Source organism: Mycteria americana, chromosome 5, assembly GCF_035582795.1.
Source record: "Mycteria americana isolate JAX WOST 10 ecotype Jacksonville Zoo and Gardens chromosome 5, USCA_MyAme_1.0, whole genome shotgun sequence".
NCBI lineage: Eukaryota > Metazoa > Chordata > Aves > Ciconiiformes > Ciconiidae > Mycteria > Mycteria americana.
The window spans coordinates 33,116,038-33,137,583 of record NC_134369.1 but is presented as its reverse complement, the minus strand read 5'-3'; the positions used below and the strand labels follow the sequence as shown (position 1 = coordinate 33,137,583).

Genomic DNA, 21,546 nt, shown 5'->3' with positions numbered 1-21,546 from the left:
GAATTACTCAAGACAAGTTTTTTTCCCGTTAGCTATTTGTACCCTGACATAAACCAACAAAATTGTACTTTAGACATATTTAATCATAAGTAATCCTAGCTATGTGAAACACATTGTAAATGTCAAATAGTCTGTATGCAGTGCAATAAATTAAATTACAATTCCATTTTAAGTATCCATTTTTAATTTTGCAATTTTTTTGTTAATATTACTTTAAGCTTATTATTATATATTACTATTAATTACTTAACCAATTATTTAGTAAATTATTAATTAGTTTTTAAAAGTTGTTGCTATTAAAATTAAGTTTAAAACTAATTATGATTTACAGCAATTTGAAACTGCCTGCAGAATATAACACTGAAAATGTTTATATTCATTGGTACTATTTTGAGATTGGGCTTGGAGGTTTGAGAGAGAGCAGGTTAAAAAAAAAAAGAATATACTTGAATTTCTTTCTATACTGGAAGTTGTTTGGCTAGAATCCCAACACTATGGGATAAAAACTAGTTAAGGTGCTAGGTGGGAAACACAAGTTTTTCTGTATTTCATGTTATTCTGTTAATTGTTGAGATCCCATGTTCTGCTCTGTTTCTGCAGTCACTGGTTAAATGGAAGCCACTCCTGGGATCTGGATGGTTTCTACTGACATAAACTTTGCATAGCAGCTCCATCACGTCTGGAGGTTGCAATGAGTGGAGGAGGGGAGCAGCCTGACATCCTCAGTGTGGGAGTCTTGGTCAAAGAAAGATGGAAGGTGGTGAGTATGCCTTCCTGCAATTCTTTTTCTTCTTTAAAACATGTTTTTAAAAAGAAGTAGTTTGCGCTTTGAAATCTGTTTGAAAATTCTTGTGAGATGTATTTTGCTTAATACTTACGTTAAATGGTGAAAGGACTTTAAAACCACTTGTTTCTCTTATCCTACTTTAAAAAGAAGTTATACAGCTTTAAGGTGGTTTTTTTTTCTGGTAAGTACCTAGGAAAGCTTTTAAATCCTGACTTAGTGCCTGTTCAGAGCCCAACTGGAAGAGTCCTGTTAGTATATTGAATCCAGTCAGCCAGTGATTATGACAGTCCGTTTTGGAAATCAGTCAGGCACCCTCTTGAAACTAGCTAGATTTTGAGATTTGTTACTTCTTATAGGAGGGTCTTTCGGGACCTTGCTGCTCTTCTAATTAGAAATTATTTTTGTTTGTTATATTTTGTAGCATAGATTTATTCCTGGCTGATATATATCCATTTGATTGTCTGCCAGTGTTGGCTTTACCATAAATAGCTCTGTTCCCTTTTGGTGTTCGTATACTTGATTTACATCTAGAGGGAAATAGTATCCATTTGAAACTATTTTTGCTGGGAAAAACAGTCTGAGTTCTTATAGTTCCTTCTCTATTCCCCTGATCACTTTAGAATTTTTTTGCTTGTGGATTTTTTTTGAGATTAAAAAAAAAAAAAAAGGAAAAAAAAAGAAAAAAAAAAGCCACTTCATATTAGAATATTTTGGGTATCTCTGTGTGTTTAGTAGTCTGTGAATGGATACTGAATCACTATTTTTTGCACCATCTTTGCTTTATATTACTTCCATATTTCAATATTTTATTTAAAACTGTGAGACTGAACATACAAGATACAGATTCATCATTCATTTCAAATTCATAGAGAGAAAATAATTTCAACTATCTTGTGCCCTATCCTTCATTTAAAAATGCATGAAGCTGATACTAGCTTTGTGTAGGAAACCTTTATATTTCCTTTTGTATAAATAGAACCTAAACGGCTATCTGGAGTGTAAGTATTTGTAAAATACCTTCTTATGCTGCATCTCAATGTTGCAGTGAAGTAAAAACTGAAAGCATGGTCTTGAATCAGATCAAATAGAATAAAATAGCATTATAAATAGATAACAGTATACTAATATATCACTCTCCACAAAACTACTCAGTTGTCTGATATGTGGAACAGTATCTTCAGGTTTATTTTCTTTCCTGTGAAATGAAGAATGATGGTCATTCTTCATGGAATGTAATTGGAAAATTTTCTTCATTGGAAAATTTTGAGAATAGACTGTTGTTCATCTCATGTGATTATGCATTTTAACTTGTATGTTTTCCAAATCAAGTATTACAGGTAGATGAGTGCCAAATATTATCTGTGGGCAGCTCTTCAATTTCTTAATTTTTGTAGCAAACATTAAGATGGCATCTAAGGCGATATACTTCTTTCTGAATTCAGGATTTCATAGGACAGTCTGCCAGTGGAAGAAAATAGCATGCAAATTTTAGAAATTCTTTAGTGCTTGACACAATATATATTAACATAATTAATACTGTTCTGTTAGGTTATGAAGTATTGAAGTTTTTTGCTAGTGTTCTTGAAGCAGCAGAGTACTTAAAAATTCCTTGTGTAGAAAGATGAGGTGGTATAAACCAGTGGACTTTCAAGTTTTTGGTGACAGTGAGTACTGTCCCTAATTATCAGTAGCATTTCTGATTGTTCCTTATGGAACTCTCCCAATATCCTGCCGTTAAAGAACAGCAGCTCTGTAGTATGATTGCATGAGATTATTTTGTTGTAACCAGTTTAAGACAAAAAAAATAGTACACATTCTGGAAGTTATGTAAAGATTTGCAGCTGAAATGCAGTTCTCAGAATTTTTGCTGTTCAGGACCTTGGTCTTTGTAATTGTGAAAACATACCTGGAATTTGTGGACATGAACATTTTTAAGAACTATGCTCAATTAAATTTAATTTTAACCTAGATGTTCTTTAGGGTGATTCTGTTTTGAAAAGTAAGCATAGAAAAGACATTATAAAATATTTTTTCCTCAGTGACGCCCTCCCTCTCTACTAGTCTCTGTATCTATTAGCATTTGGTTTTATCCTCTGTTGATGCCTCTTCTCATCTCTCTTTTTTGCCTTTGAAACATTTATTACAATCCTGACTTGGAGAGACTTGATTGTAATGATAATTGTTTTTAGGTAGGTTTAAGAATGTCATTCAATATGCGGTGTAAGCGAAAGTACCAAGATAAAACATCTTGGAAATTGTATGCTTTAGACCTGAAACATACAAAGAGATAGGAGTGGAAGAGAGAATAGAGAGACTGAGTTTGGGGTGTGGGATGCTGAATGCAAAGAAGAGAAACTTGAAACTAATGGACAAAATGCGAGAATGTAGTGCAGGTGTAAACGAGGGCAACGTGGTCCTTGTCAAGGTAAAAGGTGAGCAGATGTGGCGGGAGGCCAGTATGATTGCATAGTCAACTCCTGTCTGCACTCAAAAGCAAAACGCAAGCGAACAGAAGGTGGAAACAGGGATGGGCTGCCTAAGATTAATATGGAGACATTGCTTCTCTTTGTTGGGATGAATATATGGCAAAGCCAGAGCTCAGCTGGCAGTTGAAACTGGTGAGGGATGTGAAAAGCAACGAGAAAGGCTTCTACAGGGACATTGGCAGCAAAAAGACAACCAAGGAAAATATGGGCTCATTGCTGAATGTGGTGTGTGGCCCAGTGACAAAGGGCGTGGAAAATATTTTTTCTACAATCAGAGAGAGGTTCATTTGTGCCCGGAATTATTGACTGATGTCATTATTGGATGTATGTTAATGATTCTGGTGTACTTTATCTGAGGATAGAAATTGATCTGTTTATTTTATTAGTGTGGTGTTGTGTTTGTTTTTGTTTTGTCTTTTTGTTTGTTTGTTTTTTAAAATTTTAAGAACACAAGCATTAAAAAAAAACCTCAGAGGCAGTCTTTCTCAGTCTGGCCATTTCTCAAAGCTGGTAAATGAAGGGTAAATTGTATAGAGGTGAGGATGGCTGTGTCACCTCTTTCCTTTTCCCCTCTCACCTTTTTCACCATGCATTCTCACTGTCTCCGTTGTGCTTGTACTGTGCTGAAAACTTATGTGCTTATGCTGAAAACTACAGTCAGATCAATGTCTATGTTTAACTATTGGAGCCCTGTTGATAGCTCAGAGCTCAGGCAAGATAATGGCATTACCAGACTAAGAGGTGGAATGGAAAAGTGCAGACTTAAAATGGCCAAATTAGTCACTAAACTACACCTTTGAGAGATATACATAGATACACACATACTTTTTTAAAAAAAAAAATATATACATATATATAACCTGTTGAAACTTGCTGTTTTTCTGAATGTTTAGATGACAGATCTCTTCCTTTTTGTAAGGACTAACACTCTGCATGTATTAAATACATCTGAATGTAACCAAGTTATAGTGAATATTTCATTGGAATTGAAAGGTTTCTGATTCTCATGGTTTGTCATTATTTCAGAGTTAACCCTAGATTCTTACCTGAGTAGTTCCTTAAACAAGTCATGTCCAAAGACCCAAACTTCTTATTCAGGATTTGTGATACTCTGTACTTGAACTTGTGAAGTTCTTGAAATGTGTAGGTTAAAGAGTAACAGGCTTAAGCCTGTGTTGGTAGTATGCATGTTAAGCTGCTTCAGAGAAAGTATACAGCCTGTGGAGAAGAGGAGATTGCATTTGCTAACAGCTAGTGTGCTTGTTGGAAAGAAATGAACACGTGAATTTGCAGTCAATGGGTGTTGCACTAGAAGCAGGTATTTAGGTGGGTTAGTTCTGTAGGTCTGAAAACATGGTGTGCTGTCTATCCTATGCACCTTTTTAAAACTGGCAATGAATTGGCCAGAAGTAATGTAGATAATGCTATGTATCTTGGACCGTATTTTCCCCATCTTAAGAATATTGAAGTAGCAGTGGCTTGCGATGGTAAAAAAGGGACAGAAAGCACATGATGAAATACTGAGTATTGTTGTAATCATACAGAATAACAATTTCATGTGATATGACTTGAAAAATGCAAGTAAACAATGTGAGTATTTTATCTGTTACCTTCTTCCTTACTCTTAGGAGCCTAGGCTGTTTTAAAAATTGTTTTTCCTTCTCAGTCAGATGGCTGATTGTCTGGGTTAGGAGACATTAGATTTATTTGCAGAATCTGAAGATAGGTCAGCATATTGCTGATCTCTAGATCCCCAGAACATTTACATGACATTTAATACAGTGTTGTCATATAACCTTAGCAACTGTATGTTTTCAAATTACACTTAGAAAACCATGTCAGTTCTTTCAAGGTAAAATATAGTAAAAATACAATATTGTGTGTTTCTTAGGGTAAGTTCTTTTTGTCTCCTTTTCTCTTTTATCAGCTTTAGAATGGTAGCTACAGGGGAGATCACCACATGAAATCATTACATGAAATAACATTGACATTTTTGATACTGAAAACCAGACAAGTCTCTGTTCTCTGTGAACATTTAAAGCGGAGTGAAAATACGACTATTAATATTTGCTCTGAATGTAGTGCAAACTAATTAATATGCTAGGAGCATTCTTTTTACCTCTTCCTAAACACAGACGAAACTTTGAGTGGTGCAAGTTTCTTTAGTATGTCCATTAATAAGAATGGTATTGGTGAACCATAAGTAAATGTGAGTAACATTTAAAATATACATTCAAAGATCATCTTAGCCATTTCTTGTCATTTATGATTTAGCTGTTATGTGTAAGTCACTGCATATAATAGAAAATGCTGTCTCTTTTCAGTAAGTCCAAGAACTTTTATACCTTTAATATTCAGTGTGTGTATTTCTGAAAAAATAAAAAGATGGCATATTTTAAAAATGTCACTGTGCATTTGTATTTGAAGGTCTCTGGGTAGTATGTGACTGTTTGAGGAAAGACTTTATTCAGCATGCTGACTTTGGTCAGATTCATGCTGGGAATGCCAGTGCACTCTTCTATTGTAAATACAAGACGTTTAGTGCAGATGGAAGTCAGGTGTATTAACTTGTTTTCCTAGGATTCTCTTCCAAACCGTGGTTAACCATACCTTTGTAGATTATTCAGTAGCTCTTTTATGTACAGAAGGATATGATTATGTGATTTTAAAATTTATTAGTAATACAACAGCGTTTGTACTATGGCAGGCAGTACAAAGAAGTATTGATGTTTTGTTTCCTTTCTTTTCTTCTCCTCTCTTTTAAATCTGTTTTTATTCTTTCTTTTTTTCCCAATATAGTTGAGGAAAATAGGAGGCGGAGGATTTGGAGAAATTTACGATGCACTGGACTTGCTTACTCGGGAAAATGTTGCACTGAAGGTTGAATCAGCTCAGCAGCCAAAGCAAGTGCTGAAAATGGAAGTAGCTGTGTTGAAGAAATTGCAAGGTAGGGCTGTACCCTGGATATACCAGAAGTAGAATGTCAGTCTATTTTCTTAAAAAAATCATTATAATCTCTATTTAGTCATAATTTGAGTAAATATTCCCTGTATTCTTCAGGTTATTGCTAAATGGTTATTAAAAGTGGAATAGAAGCTCTTTCAGTTTCTGAAAGTTTTGCTACAATGAACCTTTTCTTTGAAACAGGATGACATGAAAATAAAAAGAACAACAAAAAAATTAAATTGCTGCAAAACCTATGCTCAACTGTAGTTTATTCTGGATCCGTATCTTCTCCTGACCTTTTTTGCTCTAGACTTTGTTATTGTTGTTAGCTTTTTATTTGCCTTTCTAAGATAGAAGGAGCAAAAGATTGCTTCTTTTTTTTCAGTGCTATCTAGTGTTGAATATTTGCGGGTCCTTCATATAGCATCCAGGATAAAAATATTTATATTTCTTTGCCTTTGCAAGTATTGCCAAGAATAATTCTGATGTTGAAGTGGGAAACATATTTCAAAAAAACCCCACACAAACAAACAAAAAACCAACTTGAAAATACTGTAACTTGTAGAAAAAAAATCATTGGCACGTAGAGTCCTGAAATACTTTTTAGGATTCACGTCCTCGACCATTCAGAATCACAGCTTTGAATTGTCACTTTTGATGTACCTTTAGATACTTTAATGCCTGAAGCTATCAACACAGAGAAATATGCAATGGCTTCTCTTAATTGCTTTTCACAACATAAGGTTATAAAAAGGAAGTTTAAAGGGGGACTTTTTTCTTTTAAAAAAATTATTTTGAATCTGGAAGATTTTGACTAATACATCCATCCCTATCAGCAGCCCTATTTTTCCAAATTCTTAGTTTGAATAAAACAAAATCTGCATGACACATGGTGCTGCCTAATCTGCTGTAAGGGTCACATTGCAGCAGAAATTGACAGCCTCTATAGATTTAAGAGGGCAGGCATGTCACATGTTATAGTGTGAACAAACTGTTCCCATGTTTCTATCTTTTAAAGAATTTCACAAAAAAATCTAGTATTATATAGTTGAGCAAGGAGATTCAGGGACTGCATATTAGCTTTCTTTGAATTTTAGAGTTTCTAGTCCAGAGATGAATAGTAAATTTCAGTATTACCAATTGTTAATTTAGAAACCATTTGTCAGGGTTCCGGAAAGAAATTATCTTAAAGATAGTGAGTTTTGAAGAAAGAAATACTCTGTAACTCCTGGGTTTTTAAATACTCAGAATTAATTTTTCAAGGTTTTTTTTTCTGCACACATGAACTTGATTCTATTTTTAACAAAACCCAGAGTCTTTAAAATGGCATAGGTGAAGCAGCTGAAGTAATAAGGAAAATACTAATAACTGAAAGAAAATATTGGAATTTGGTAGCACTACAATGCCAATGTATTTGTAAAAACATAGCCTTACATATGACTGCATAACTGGAGTGTCTTATAACTTTCTACTGTGAATTTAAGTATAGTGAAGTTTGAGTTAAGATGTTACAAAAATGCTTTTTTCTTAGTAAAATCTTTTTTACCTTCTGAAATATTTTTGAAAACCAAAAATGTTTGCTGAAATAATAAAAAAAAGATTTGTGAATAATTGCCATAGGGCCTTACAGAAGTTATAATTTTCTTATCAGTCTTCCTTTGGGAGTATAATTCCTTTACAACCCAAGTCTTCCTGCAGAAGAGTCTCTGGTTCTACTGAATCATGGGAAATGCTGTCTAGATGAAAAGAACAGAATAATGAAACACCTGAACAACAGATCCACTGAGGCAAATAATCCAAATAATATATAATCCAAATAAAGATCTTTCAGTTATTTATTTTCTCAATATTATTTCTCTGAGAAAAAAATAGAAGTTTTTATATAACTGCAACCCTGATTTTGTATGAGATCTTTAGAAGGAGCTCTTTTGACAACCTTCCTTATGAGAAGACAATCTACATATTATTCCTTAATTTTTATCTCTTATTATTCTCTTGCACAGTTTAAAAAAAGGAAAAAAAGAGAGAGAGAGAAAAAAAGTCAGTGATTCTGTGGTAGTAACACTAGAGGTGACCTTTAGTCATTGCTGTGCAAGTTCCATATTACACTGTAACTGCTCTGGTTTTAGATAGTGAACGTTGTAGATGATCAGGAAAACGACTACAGTAAGAGATGGGTCAAGGGTGAACCTTTTGCGTATATTGAGATTTATGGTTTGCACAGATACATAATTTCATTTTTACATGCATATATTTTTATCCATACTTAAAGGTTTTTTATTAAATAAGATTATGGTAGAGGCCATTTTATGTTTTACATAAAATCTTGGGTCCTAGGAGCCATTTCCATTAATTTTTCTACCTTCCCAAGTCTTCAGTATGCAAGAGCTAAAAATCTGAAGCAGAGAGAACATAAAGAAAAATGGACAAAAATGGGGAGTAGAAAACAACTTTATTATTGCTTCTTGAAGAATATTTTTTATTAAATGCTTCATTTACCATGTAGAAATTTTTCTTATTTTTGACAAGTTTTTTTTCATGCAGATTCAGAGCAAGTGAAATTGTAAACAGTTCTTTTAGGATATTTTTGTAACAACCTGCTAATAGCATACATCCTCTGAGACCAACTTTTATCTGGTTCCTCAATCCCTTTTTGGCATGTGTGTGTGTATATATATGTATGTATATAATTACCATCCTTTTCTCAAAGGGCTTATGTTCTCTTACTTTCAAGGTGTTCTAGTTACCTTGGACATAAATCAGAGGAAGGAATATAATTGTCATGAAAATCCTTTTTCTTGCAAATATTTGGAAAGTTTGATCTATGAATAGTACGTAATGAGAGACAGTGAGCTGACAGTGTCATTCAGAATTCTATTGATGTGTGGATCTGATTTTTAAATATATTTATTCTCATGTACAGTTTCTGGGAAAATTATGAGAAACAGGCTTTTAGGAAAGAATTAAATAAACAGGTGTAATATGTCTCAATCCAGCAAAACAGCTCTTCCAGTCTTTACTAGAGCTAGACATTCTCAAGGTTACAAACATGCTTTTGAGTGTTTCTGAATTAGAATCTTACTTCACAGAAACTGTGAAACTGAAATGAGAATAGCTGTTGGCAGAAGTGCAGGGATGTACTATTTTTTATTATTTTCGCTTTCAGAAATTTTGAAAATTAAAGAGAGTGTGGTCATTCATTGCGGGGGGTGAAATGAGTCATAACTTTGTAGGTATGCAGTACAGTGAATAATGAAAAACTTCAAAGAAGCTCTTTTAAGACCCTGATCTAGCAAAACATGCTTAAATATGTGAGTAGTTGTATGACTTCTCTTCAATTATGAAGGAGTATGTTCACTGATACAGCCATTTGTTACAGCTTAGTCATCAATTGCATCTTTGATTTTTTTATTTTTTTTTTCCCCTGTCAGTGATGCTGTCTCCTAATTATTGTTGTCAGAATACTGTTTAACTCTTCAAGCTCTGTTTTTGGTTTGTTGTTGTTTTTTTTTTTTTTTAAAAAAAGAAATCTGCTGCAACAGATGGTTGTTTTGTTTAATCATGTTGTTAGGCCATCTGTTCCCACAGTCAGATGGGAGAAGACAGATTTATCACATCTCACTCAGTGAGAGTGAGACTCACTCAGTTGGTTTCCGTCTCACAACCTTACAGACTTCTCCCTCACTCATTTACAGCTCTCTAGCATAATTTAGTGATGGGTTGCATCTGGTGTAGGCTGAAAAGCTATCTGTAGTGATACACTGCAGCCTGGGGAATGGCATGTAGGCTTCATACCCTCCCTAGGAAGCTTTTCAAGGGCATAGTTGTTAACTGCAGCCTATTACTATCTTCTTCTCCCCCTGCTCCCCAGCCTTGTGGTGCTCAGGTGTGAGAAAATACTGTTTTCTCGCTGAGGGAAAAGACGCTGACAGTATCTGCAAAGGTGTAGTAGGTGTGTATAGCCACACTGGAGTGGTGGAGGATCATGCTATTTGAATAAGGTGTACAGAATCTAATTCTGTCCTTTCCCGTTTCCTCAGATTTTTATAAAAGTTAGTTTCCAGAGAATTTACCACACCACTGGAGTTGCTTCTCCAGTTAATATGGGGTTTCTCTGACCAAACTGAGTTTTGGACATTTGCTCAATTTGTCAGATGAAATCTGACTAATATATGTTTCTCTGAAGATGTTCCTTCAGCATACCCACAGTGGCTGTAAAATGAATCATAAATATTTGAGATGAGACTTCATTAACTGGAAACTGCAGCAATGAATATACAAAATTTCATCTTGACAAATTTGCTGCAAATCCTTTTTCTTCATAAAATTATACTGTCTGTAATATTGCCTGTCTTACTTAAACAAATGGGTGGAAGGAAAAAGTGGAGGAAAAGCAGTGATACTTACAGCTTAGCACTTACGTGTTTGCAGAAGTTGTAGAGACTTCTTTTAAAGTAATTCTTTTAAAGTCAATAATTTTGATGAATCCTGTACCATTTTCTTTGTTTAAATGGGCCTATCTGTTTTAATTCTATGTGGCAGGGAGTTTTCTGAGGAAGCAATAAACAGGCAACTGCTCTTCTGTCAAGTGAAGTGAGAATATTCAGAAGCTGTAGGGCCAAGTTTTAGGGTTTTGATGGAGCTATGAGTGCAGCAGTAACAAAAAGGCCCCCAGATCTGTAGCTAGCAGTGATGGTGTTTTGAAAGCAGTAATGGTTTTTTGAATTTTTTAATTGCTTTTCTCCTATCATTTCTTTTTTTTTTCCATTTATGACATTCTGGTAATCCTAAGGGTAAAGAAGTTCATGAAAGAAACCTTAGGTGACACAAATTTTACACAGCTTTAGCGGCCACTTGCAACCATCAGCTTTCTCTCGGCTGTAGCTTCCATGATGTCAGAAAGGAAGGTAAATGGCCTCAGGGACTTAAACCCTACAGTTCCCTGTTCTGTTGTAGAGTGGGCTCATAAGGGGTCCCAGCTTCTCTCCAAGTCAATGGACACAGATACTGAAATGACAATGAGATTGCATTCCCCTCCTGTTTCCCTGCTGCAGTCTTTGGCTTGCCTTTTTCTCTATTTACCTGGCAAATCTTATGCTTTGACTTATAAGTGCAGGATAGTAAGGAGATTATTTTTGACCAGCCTTCTTCTCCTCCACAGTTTGCTCCTAGCACTGGAGGAGGCTTTAAAGAAAATTGGCTTAAACCAAACTGTGATTTTTTTTAATTACTACAATTCTTTTATCTCTGTTTCAGTGTACCTGAGCTGAATTTGTCTTTTGTAGCTAAACACCAAAGATCATATTGTAGAAACAGATATTCATAAATTGGATTAGTTGAATTACATTTTCTACAATTTTTTAATACAAAACATGACCTGCAGGTAACTACTACTTTTCTTTCATCGCAGCAGCTGCACCTTATAGAAAAAGAGGAATGGTGGCTAGAAATATTGTCTATAACAGGCCATCAGCTTTGCAAGAAAATAAGCTTTTCCCAGTCTAAAATGCCTCAAATTTGTGGACATTTAGGCATGTTGCCATGCATGTTTTCTTATGGAAGAGTGATAGCTGTGGTGGGGCTGCATATTTTATGGGAGAAAACTTTTATTTAATTGGGGGTAGAACTGTGGGGATGGGAGGCTTAGTTTATTAAAGATCTCTAAAGAAATATAACTATTTCTTCCAGTAATTTGCTAGATATTTAAAAGAATAAACCACAGAATTTCATTATTACTGGCTAATTTGGTTCTTTTTCTCTCAGGAAAAGATCATGTCTGTAGATTCATTGGATGTGGAAGGAATGACAGATTTAACTATGTGGTCATGCAGTTGCAGGTCAGTGTATCAAACAGCTTGCTTGTGTCTTTTGTTTTATTAGCCAAGCATATATGAAAATACCAGTAAAATTTTAGAGGATGACAAATTGAAAAAAACCCCAAAGATCATGAACGCACAGTAGTGAGCAAACCTAAACTGAGCATATCTTTATATCTTTATCCTTTGATATCCTTTCCATAATTCTCTCAGAAAGGAGAAAGTTTATATCCTCAGAAAGACCTGACTATTGAAAGAGTGAACTGCAATGTCTTCTGAGATAATTCACATTCCTTTGAAGTCTTCACCTTCAAGTGAAGTCTAAAATATATTAGTCTAAAATATATTAGTCGGTGCATTTTGTTGGGTTTTTTGATGAAAGTGAGAAAATACCCTTTGCAAGTAAAAGAAAAAACTTAATTCACTTTACTGAAAGACTTGTTCCTGTGGAAGGGGATAAAATGGGTGATTAGCACGTAAAGTTATGGGATTATTGTCCTTTATCATCTTGGTGAATATGAATACTGGAAAAAGGAGTGTGCTGTAGTTCATACTGTTGGTCATCTGTTATTTTTACAGACCAACAGTTCTGTGATGTCATGGGGGTGCATTTCCTGCATAGTATATTTTTCACCTGTTTGGTTAAGTCATCTAAGATATACTGTATAATTAAAAAAATTACAATTAAATAAATTACATACTTTTCCTTAAAGAGGTGAGTATAAGGAAGTCCTTGTGAGCATTTTCTCTGTGGCCTTTTTTCACTGTGACACAGATACAACATTAACTAATAGTGTATGTACTAGTCTTCTAATAGAGATTAGTTTGGTCCATGTTATTTAGGAGTAGAAAGATACTAAGATTCGTATTTTCAAAAATAGATTCTAAATTTAATGTTGGAGATACTTGGGGACATATACTCATTACATTTAGGTGAGATGTGTTATCCTTGAATATGAAAATAGGTAATGAAAGTATTCCATGGTTAACCATGAACAGCTAAAGAAGAAGTAGGAAGACTATGCTATCTGTGAATCTTGGTATTAGTAGTTTTTTAAGAAAATGTCCTTTTAATTTGATCAGGGTCGGAACTTGGCAGACCTGCGTCGGAGCCAGTCTCGAGGAACATTCACCATTAGTACCACTCTGCGGCTTGGGAAGCAGATTTTGGAATCTATTGAAAGTATTCATTCTGTGGGATTCCTGCACAGGGACATAAAACCGGTAAGTCTGCCAATTAAATCAAAACAGGCAAGTAATATGTGGTCATTAGATGGCCGCATAAATAAGCATAGGTTCTATACTAGATGTTAAAATGAAAAAATGAGAAGGGACAGAGAACTGAATGTTTATTCATCAGATAGGGCAAATTTTTTCTATTAATTAATGTTGGATTGCAACAACAGTAACTTTGTTCTTTGTCATCATCGTTTCCAGTTACTTAGGCCTCCTTGGAATTTTCTGTAGTTAAAACTTCCAACTCTTATCTGTAGCATCATGCAATCAAGAGTATTTGCCATGAGATATGATATAATGAGTTTGGCTAATGGCAATTAATATCTTCACATAATAAATCTAAGAGAACAGATACTAACTGTAGGGTGTATTTATAAGCTCTTCAATAGCAATTTTTTTGTATTTAATATATTTATAACAAACAAGGAAAGAAAAGACAGACTGTAAGAGAAAACTATTCAATTGTTTTATTCTGCAATTCTAATAAAATGAGTGTTGTCAAAATGTCATGAGGACAGTGCCTTCCTGAGAGCATCATGCTTTTGTTCTTATCATTTTTTTTTCTGTTTTTCTTTGAATTTATTCCTGAAATTGCATCAGCTATTTTTAATATTGCTCTCTATTAAAAGTATCATTAGAACTCTGAACTTTCAAAATTTGTAAATGAGAAAAAATAAGCAAATCTTGTGTTCTCTAATAGATGCAAAAATGGCTGGTTATTTTTGGCATATATAGCTAAACTTCCTGTCAGCTGAATGATGTTTACATAAAACCTCTGATAAGTTTCTGTGCATTGGGGAATTTTCTTTTTCATCCCTTCTTCCTTGCAACTTCTTATAAAACTTGTATTCTCCCTGACCCATCCCCAAGACTTCATTTAATAGGGAAGGACACAGAGGCAGTGAATGTCAAGTGAAATAGGCGAGAAGGAGTTAGCTGGAGCGCAGGATTTTAATGATGAAAACAATTCAAGTTTTGAATGGGAAATGTGTTCCTTTATGGCTGGCAGGATGGATTGGGGACATCTTGTTATCTAGCTGTATCTTGGAGTCTATGGCCTCAAATAGGATGGAAATGAAGAATGCTGTTAGGGGATGGAAAAAACCCAGAAAATTAAATGTTGAGCCAGGATAAACAGCAGCGTGAAGCAATATATTAAATCCATAAAAGAAAGAATTTTTCTTCCCCTGTAGGAGTTATGTTGTGACTTACACATGCAAAAGAAGGCACGATTGCTTTCTAGCGTGCAGTTTTCCTGGCTTGAAAATACAAGTCCATTTTATCTTTTATTATGTGCCTTCGAGATAGATTATACTAAAAGCAAGCTTTGTGCTGAGCTGAAATCTTGAAATCCTTGGTTGGTTGTTTGCCTCGTGATGAATGCTGAAATTCTGTTCCATTTAAAAATAATGTTGATCAGATTAATTTCAATTCATGGTTTTGATTGGTTTTTACCCTCAACCTTTGACATTGAAGCAGCTGTGAATTTCAGATTTATTTAGAACAGTACTGCTGTTTCACTTAATGGAAAAAGAAAATAGTTTCTCTAGAGTTAATTGTGTTAAGTTTCCAGCTTCCTCAGATGTGTAGTTTCAATTCCATTTCACAGAACTTGTTTTTAGCTTTATCTTTTTTTATATCATGTAATCCATTTTAAGGGGATTTGGTGTGGAGAGACTTGAACCAATTCAGCCAACATGTTAAAACATCATAAACTAGCAGTGCTGAAGAGTTTTTTTTTCTTTTGAAGGACTAACATGGAATGTTAATCTGTAGAGGCAAATAAGAAAATTTACTGAAGCTTTTCAGAATGAATTATCTCCATAAGTCCTCACTGACTTTCCAGCTTTTACTGTTTGGTTGTTTGGGGTTTTTTGTTTTTTTTTTTTTTTTTTTTTTTTTTTGTTTGTTTGTTTTAAACCTGGTTCTTCCACCTCCCATGAAAAGGAAAAGGCAGTTTGCACCCCTTATTCTGTATTCTGCATATATGATATTAGTGCATTTGTTTAGATGAACTTGTTAACCCCTAGGCTGGTAGTTTTTTTTGAAATGTCCAAATCAAAATATGTGAGTGGGTGACATGATTGGAAAATTCTTGCTAAAAATTAATATATTCTAAGTGAAGAAGTAAGATGACAATCTCTTTGGACCATGTAGGCTGCTGTTCAGATATGCTAAGTTGGATGTCTGACTTTCTTAACAATGTTTTCTTCAAATTTAATGGGAGTTTAGTAGAACTGAAAATACGGAACGAAGGATAGAGAAGTAGAACATGGATTTTCTATAATTGTGTTACTGCATTAATATGTGCACATGTTGAAGTGTGTGTGTGTGTATATATATCTGTCTGTATTTGTTTTTCTTTCTAGTCTAACTTCGCAATGGGACGTTTTCCTAGCACCTGTAGGAAGTGTTATATGCTGGATTTTGGCTTGGCACGGCAATTTACCAACTCATGTGGGGATGTCAGACCAGTAAGATTTTTTCACAGTTGTCAATTTGATTAATTAAATGTGGTAATATGCTGTCTTTTTTCCTGGAGAAGTATGGGAGTTGCATTGAACTAGTAACTGATCTAAACTTGACAAACATCATCCCAGATCAGAAATGCCATGTGATTTATTGATTGTATTAAAAGATTGGCAGTCAGGAATGAATCAAGTTTCTGATTTTTGGCTCGAGGCAGAGGTGTAGTCTATGATTTTTTTTTTTGGATAATCTCTCTCTTGGTTTGGAAAATCAAGCGACAAATAGGTTTTCATTAAATATCAGAGTAATACAGCAGAGCTGAACTTCACTTGGTATTATATATTGCATTAAAAAAAAAAATCTATGTAGGAGAAAAAAGTCAAACATTGAACTGAATATATAATCTTCTGGAAGAGAAAGTCTGAATAATTAAAAAAGTGATAGGACACTAATTATAATATATAACAGGACATAGTTAAGTGTAGTTGCTGTATTCCCATGCGATGCAGTCTGAAGAAAGTTGTAGATAAAAGAATATCAATGAGGACATTACAATTTTAAGTACAGTAGAGCCTCCCTAATTCACTGATGGGCAGTCCTTTTGTTAATTTCAAAGTTTGAAAATGAGCAAATTAGTGCCATGGTACATGGTGATGTTTTAAAGAAACGTATTTTCTTTATTAAACTAGTTTAGTTTACATTTTGATGGTAATACTGAATAATGTACTAATCAATATTGTGTAGCATATTTATTAATGTGATGCTATTTGAGTGGTAGAAGTCATCTCTACAGGATTTTCAATTTTATTTTTTTTAAGAAGTTGGGAAAGTGGCAAATTTTTGTGTGCAAATTATGAGGTATGTGAATTAGTAAGGTAAATTAGCGGGGTTCTGCTGTACTCTATTCCTTCAGCCATAATGCTGGACACTGCAATGAAAGCAAAGAGCAGGGGAGACCAACAGAGTGGCTGCTGCTGTTGGAAAGGTGAGCTAAACATTTTAAGTAGTTTTGAATTTTTTTTTTATTTCTCAGTGTTCTTGTTGTGTTCTGTATGTTTGGCTGCTTATAATGTTTTTCTAACTGACCTGTAATTTCAAAGAGAAAACAATTCCCAAGATTCTGTAATTTCTATATGTATATACACCAATTATAGTATTTTCAGAAAAAATGGGTGATAACAACAGAAAATTTAATATTTCTGCTATTCTTTCTTTTGTAACAACTTGGCTCTTGCCTTTTGTTTTTCATTGCAGTGCCCTACAATGTAACTGAAGTAATTCTTCAATTTAATCTGTTTAGAATTTTCTGACAGTGTAATCCATATTAGAATGGCAGTGAGGGGGGGAAAAAAAAGACAGTAGCTTTATTTGTACTTAATAGTCAGAAATGGCTCTTGTATAGATAGCAACGATACTGTTGGCCTTGCTTACTAATAAAATTTATTACTATTTTCATTAAATGTGCTATGTGCTTCTCCTTAAGGCTATCCTTCTTCTAAACTTCATTAGATTTCTTCAGCAGATACTGCAAATAACCCGGAACAATGTAAAAGCATGTTCTCCAAAAAACATAGTACTCTATTGGTAAGAACCTGTTCCTTAGTTAAGGTTGATTATTAGATTTTTATGATAAGCCTAATTTTCTATATACCTGATGTCCGCAGAAAGAATCTAGTCCCATTGAGATTTTACATATCATTCCTGAGTCCTTGAATTTCCATGATGTGTTCTAAAAGAATCAGAAATTTTGGAAATTATAGTATCAGGTTTTAGTCCTTTGGCAGCTTTGTATTTCCCCCAACATTAAGGAATTCCTGGTGGCCATAAATCTGTTTGTTCAACTCAAAAAGATGGAAGAGACTTATATGGATACTGTTGAAAGCAGAAAAGTTTGACAGGACTGTATTTCCCTCCAGGAATCATTGGTCAGCACCACTGGCTAGCATATACATTCCAGCAGGTGGAGATAAAAAATTGAGTTAGCTTCAAGACTGGTAGAGAAGAAAGGTGTTGTGTAGTTCTTTGACAAAATGCAACTTAGACTGGCAAGGGGGTTGAAACTAAAAGGCAATTACAAGAATAAATGATCATCAGTTTTATAGTATAAATCTTCTTGTTAATATAGGTAGTATTCACTTGACTGAAGTTCAAACAAGAAGTTGAAAGGAGGTCCTTATGGTGAAGAAGACTGCTTTATTTTATGAAATCAGGTCAAGAAGGAAAGAGGAAATGAGAAATTTATCAAACCATTAAGCTACCCAACATTAGACTCCTAGTTAATTCCAGTACATTGTACTAAGACAGAGGAATGCAGCAGAGTTTCATATGACTTCAGTGTGATAAGGTGTTCTTGTTTCAGATCTGTTATAAAAAGAATTATAAAACTTAGGAATCCATGGTTTTATTCCAGTATTTGACTGAAGTATGTGCTGGTGGCTACTGATATGTTCAACCATCCATTCGGACCCTTCTGCATTTCTGTTAGCCTATGCTTATTCTAGTTTGGATCTTTTCTTTTGTCTCTCCTCTCTGGTTTCCTCTCTACATCCACCTCCTCATTGCTTTGCTTCCTGTTAGACTAATTTCTCTCCCTCCAGTTTTGGTGCCCACTGGAACAGCACAATGCAACTAAGTGAAATTTTCTTTGCTCTCATTTTCTCTTCTTTGTACCACAGTGAAACCTGAAAGTATTCTGATGGAGTGAGAGGAAAGAAATTCAGGCTGTTGCAGCTCTGGATTGAATTATGCCTCAAGACAGATAGAACATTTGAAGAATTTAGATGCCTGATTCAAACAAGGCTGTATTGAGTTTGTGTGAAATTTAGTTTTTCAAAACTTCAGGCATAATCAGTTTTGGATGGCTAGTAGAATATTCGTTGACATCATCATGGTACACTCTCAAATTCCTCCTTGTCTGTCTTCATTCCAAGGCACAGTGGGGATATAGGCTTCCTGCAAAGTATTGTGGGGGTTAATAAACAAAACAAACATTTGTTTCAGCTGCATTCAAGAACAGTTTGAAACGATTTTCTGAATTAAAAGCAAGCACCTCCAAAAGCAGTCATCTAACATGAAGAATTTCAGCTTAATTTGGTAATATGCAGAAAGTTTCAAGTGACTGAATGCAGGATCTTGTATGGAAAGTAGTGGCCAATGTTTAACTATAGATTTTACTACAGGTGCCATATATGATATCTTGGCATTGAAGTTCACAAACAGGCAGCAGTGCTAATGAGTCTGGAGAAATTTTGATGAAGTTACAGCAATATTCCAATAGAAAATGTTTAAGCTTTAAAGTAGAAATGAAGGTTCATTGAGGTTAGAGAACTTAAATATTTTTTGGCCCTATTTGTAGTAGTTACTTTTTTGTTTTGCACTGTTATTACAGTAGTTACCAAACATACCTGTTTTCATTACAGATAATGCATTGATGACACAGACACTTCTCTAGCACGGACTTGGTTCTCCCTCATCTTTTCTATGGTGTATAGACCCATTCTGAACATGAGTTTCTTCATGTGCACTTACCTGTCTGTAATACTCCAAATCATAGCCTATGGAACTAAGTCTCCCACGCATCATATTAATTTAATTGCAGGGTTTTAATGAGTTATCATAGACTCTTTTTGGACAAATCTTACAGTAGCATTAGATCTATTTGTGTTCACTGCAGTCTGTTTTCTCATCTTTCTGCCATGCTTTTCTACCTTCCCGAAATGGCTGCAGAATTAAATTAAAAGCAGCTCTATCTTCCATGATAAATTAAATTATTCTCTAGAGTAAATAGAAGTTGTTACAAAAATTGCTCCCAGAATTTTTGTGCGCTATAGGCAAACAAAGCCTCTGTTTAAGTACTGCTTATTTCAGTTCAACTTGAGTGTAATCTATCTTTTTCTCCTTTGTGGGAGCACTGATATCTTGAATTCTCATTTGATTGTTGTTTATTGCTAGAGTGAAAATTTAAAATGAGACATCTGACACATTAACTAGCATAAGAATGTATTTTAATATATGATTTACTGTGAAATACAATAAGGTTTCTTTTACTGTTTTGTTTCTTCTTCTGTTGTTTACCATAAGTAGTGTTTATTACAAAGTTCACAACAAATAAAGATACTCTGGTTCAGTCTGCCTTGAAATTAATAGTGGCTCATATATTAGTAAGCTGAAATTATTTTATTTGTTAAAAAAATATATATTAAATTAAGTTATCTAGGGATCATAATTAAGCTTGCAAAGAAAATTGTGTAGGTAGATTAGTCTACAATTGAAAGAAAATGTTTAGCTTGTCTTTACTGAGAGATGTTAGCATCCAGAATTTTCAAATTTCTGTAATTATGCCATCAGAACTAATTTATGGCTTCTCCCACGCCCATGTGATAACAACATACCATCTATTGACATCTTCTTTTCCTGTGCTGGTTTTTCTTCTCAATATTACTAGCTTTCGTCTTCTGTGATGCCTGTCAACTTTCCCTCCTTTTTGCAGTTTTCTCCATTTTCTATTAATACAAATCTTGAACCTGCATCCACGTAGTTTCTGCCTCTTTATCTTTGGTGACAGTCTTCCTTTATCTGACTTTTCTCTGGCTCCAGCTTCTTTCACGATTTAGTTTCAAGTCTTCTTTCTTCAGCGTATCCCTCTCTAGTTTTATGTTCCCTCCTTTTCCCCTTCATCTTCCAATAGCCTCATTCATAAACACATTTTTTTATCTCTAGGCACAGGATTCACGTTCATGAGTTCCCTCTTCCTATACTGTTTCCTTCTGTTCAAACTAAAACTGTCATCTGTTTCTAATATCTTTGTGAATATCTTATGATGAACTCAGACTCAAGATGCTCTTAGTCTCCTTTCTCCTGTGCCAACCACTCAGCACTACTTCTGTTCCTAATCACTGCATGTGATACCATCTTCCTGTCACCAAGGTTTACTGGCAGTTTTGACTTGGTATGTCTTTACATCCAGTCTGTGTATATATCCTGACAGTGTTTTCTGTAGAATATGCGCTTACGTTCATATGTGTATGTATGTTTGTTTGGGGTTTTTTTTTGTTGTTGGTTTTTTATTTTATTTTATTTTTTTTCATTCACAAACCTGAAGTTCTTGTGTAGGCTAACCATCTCCTGACTTGACTGTTACAGCATTCTTTTTCTGGTCTGATGAATAAGGTTTTTGCCTTAACAAATACCAAAATTCAAGGGTGCTATTACAGTCACAAGTTATGTGATCTGTTTTGATTGTGTTACCCTTCCAAAGTGTATCAAACAAGCTACTTATTTTCATTTTTAAGGCTCTTAAGGATCTCTGCCCGCATAGCCTGTTATCTTTCATTCACAGTAAAAATAAGCAACAGTAAAGATGGTGACCTGCCTCCATTACCTACTTCTGGATTTTTAAAGAAAGGAACTTCATTCTTTATTTCAGACTGTTCCTTATGTTGGAAGGGAGATTTCTGTAACCACCCAAAACCTCACTGTTTTCTTTTAAATCTCTGTTTGGAAACCAAACTGGAAATGTATCATTATTTTCTGTAGGAGTTGAAAACAATCTTTTTTTGACCCTTAAACCTTCAAATACAGTCTGTTATGACTGTAATTATTATTTAAGGTTTAAATAGAAGGCGTGCTTAACAGCAAAAAGCAGAATTTAGTGCCAGTCTGTATAGAACTACACAAAGATGGAGATAATACTGCATATGGAAAAGATTATCTTCTAATACAAGAAACCATACACGAATGATAGGAAGTCTTATTTATGCATGTGCTGTGTACATATTGCTGGTTTCTTATTTTGAATTACTGAAAA

At 34.5% G+C, this 21,546-nt stretch overlaps 1 protein-coding gene across 4 annotated transcripts in view; it reads left to right on the top strand.

Annotated features, from left to right (window-relative positions):
- TTBK2 (tau tubulin kinase 2) overlaps positions 1-21,546 on the top strand; it is a 110,495-nt gene that overhangs the window by 27,605 nt on the left and 61,344 nt on the right. For all 4 annotated transcript variants that reach the window (XM_075502819.1, XM_075502815.1, XM_075502818.1 and 1 more), the window contains 5 exons: positions 601-760; positions 6,073-6,220; positions 11,983-12,056; positions 13,119-13,259; positions 15,641-15,745. In XM_075502819.1, the coding sequence (XP_075358934.1) occupies positions 692-760; positions 6,073-6,220; positions 11,983-12,056; positions 13,119-13,259; positions 15,641-15,745 (537 nt within the window). In that variant the 5' untranslated portion in view covers positions 601-691. The remainder of the gene's footprint in view (positions 1-600; positions 761-6,072; positions 6,221-11,982; positions 12,057-13,118; positions 13,260-15,640; positions 15,746-21,546) is intronic.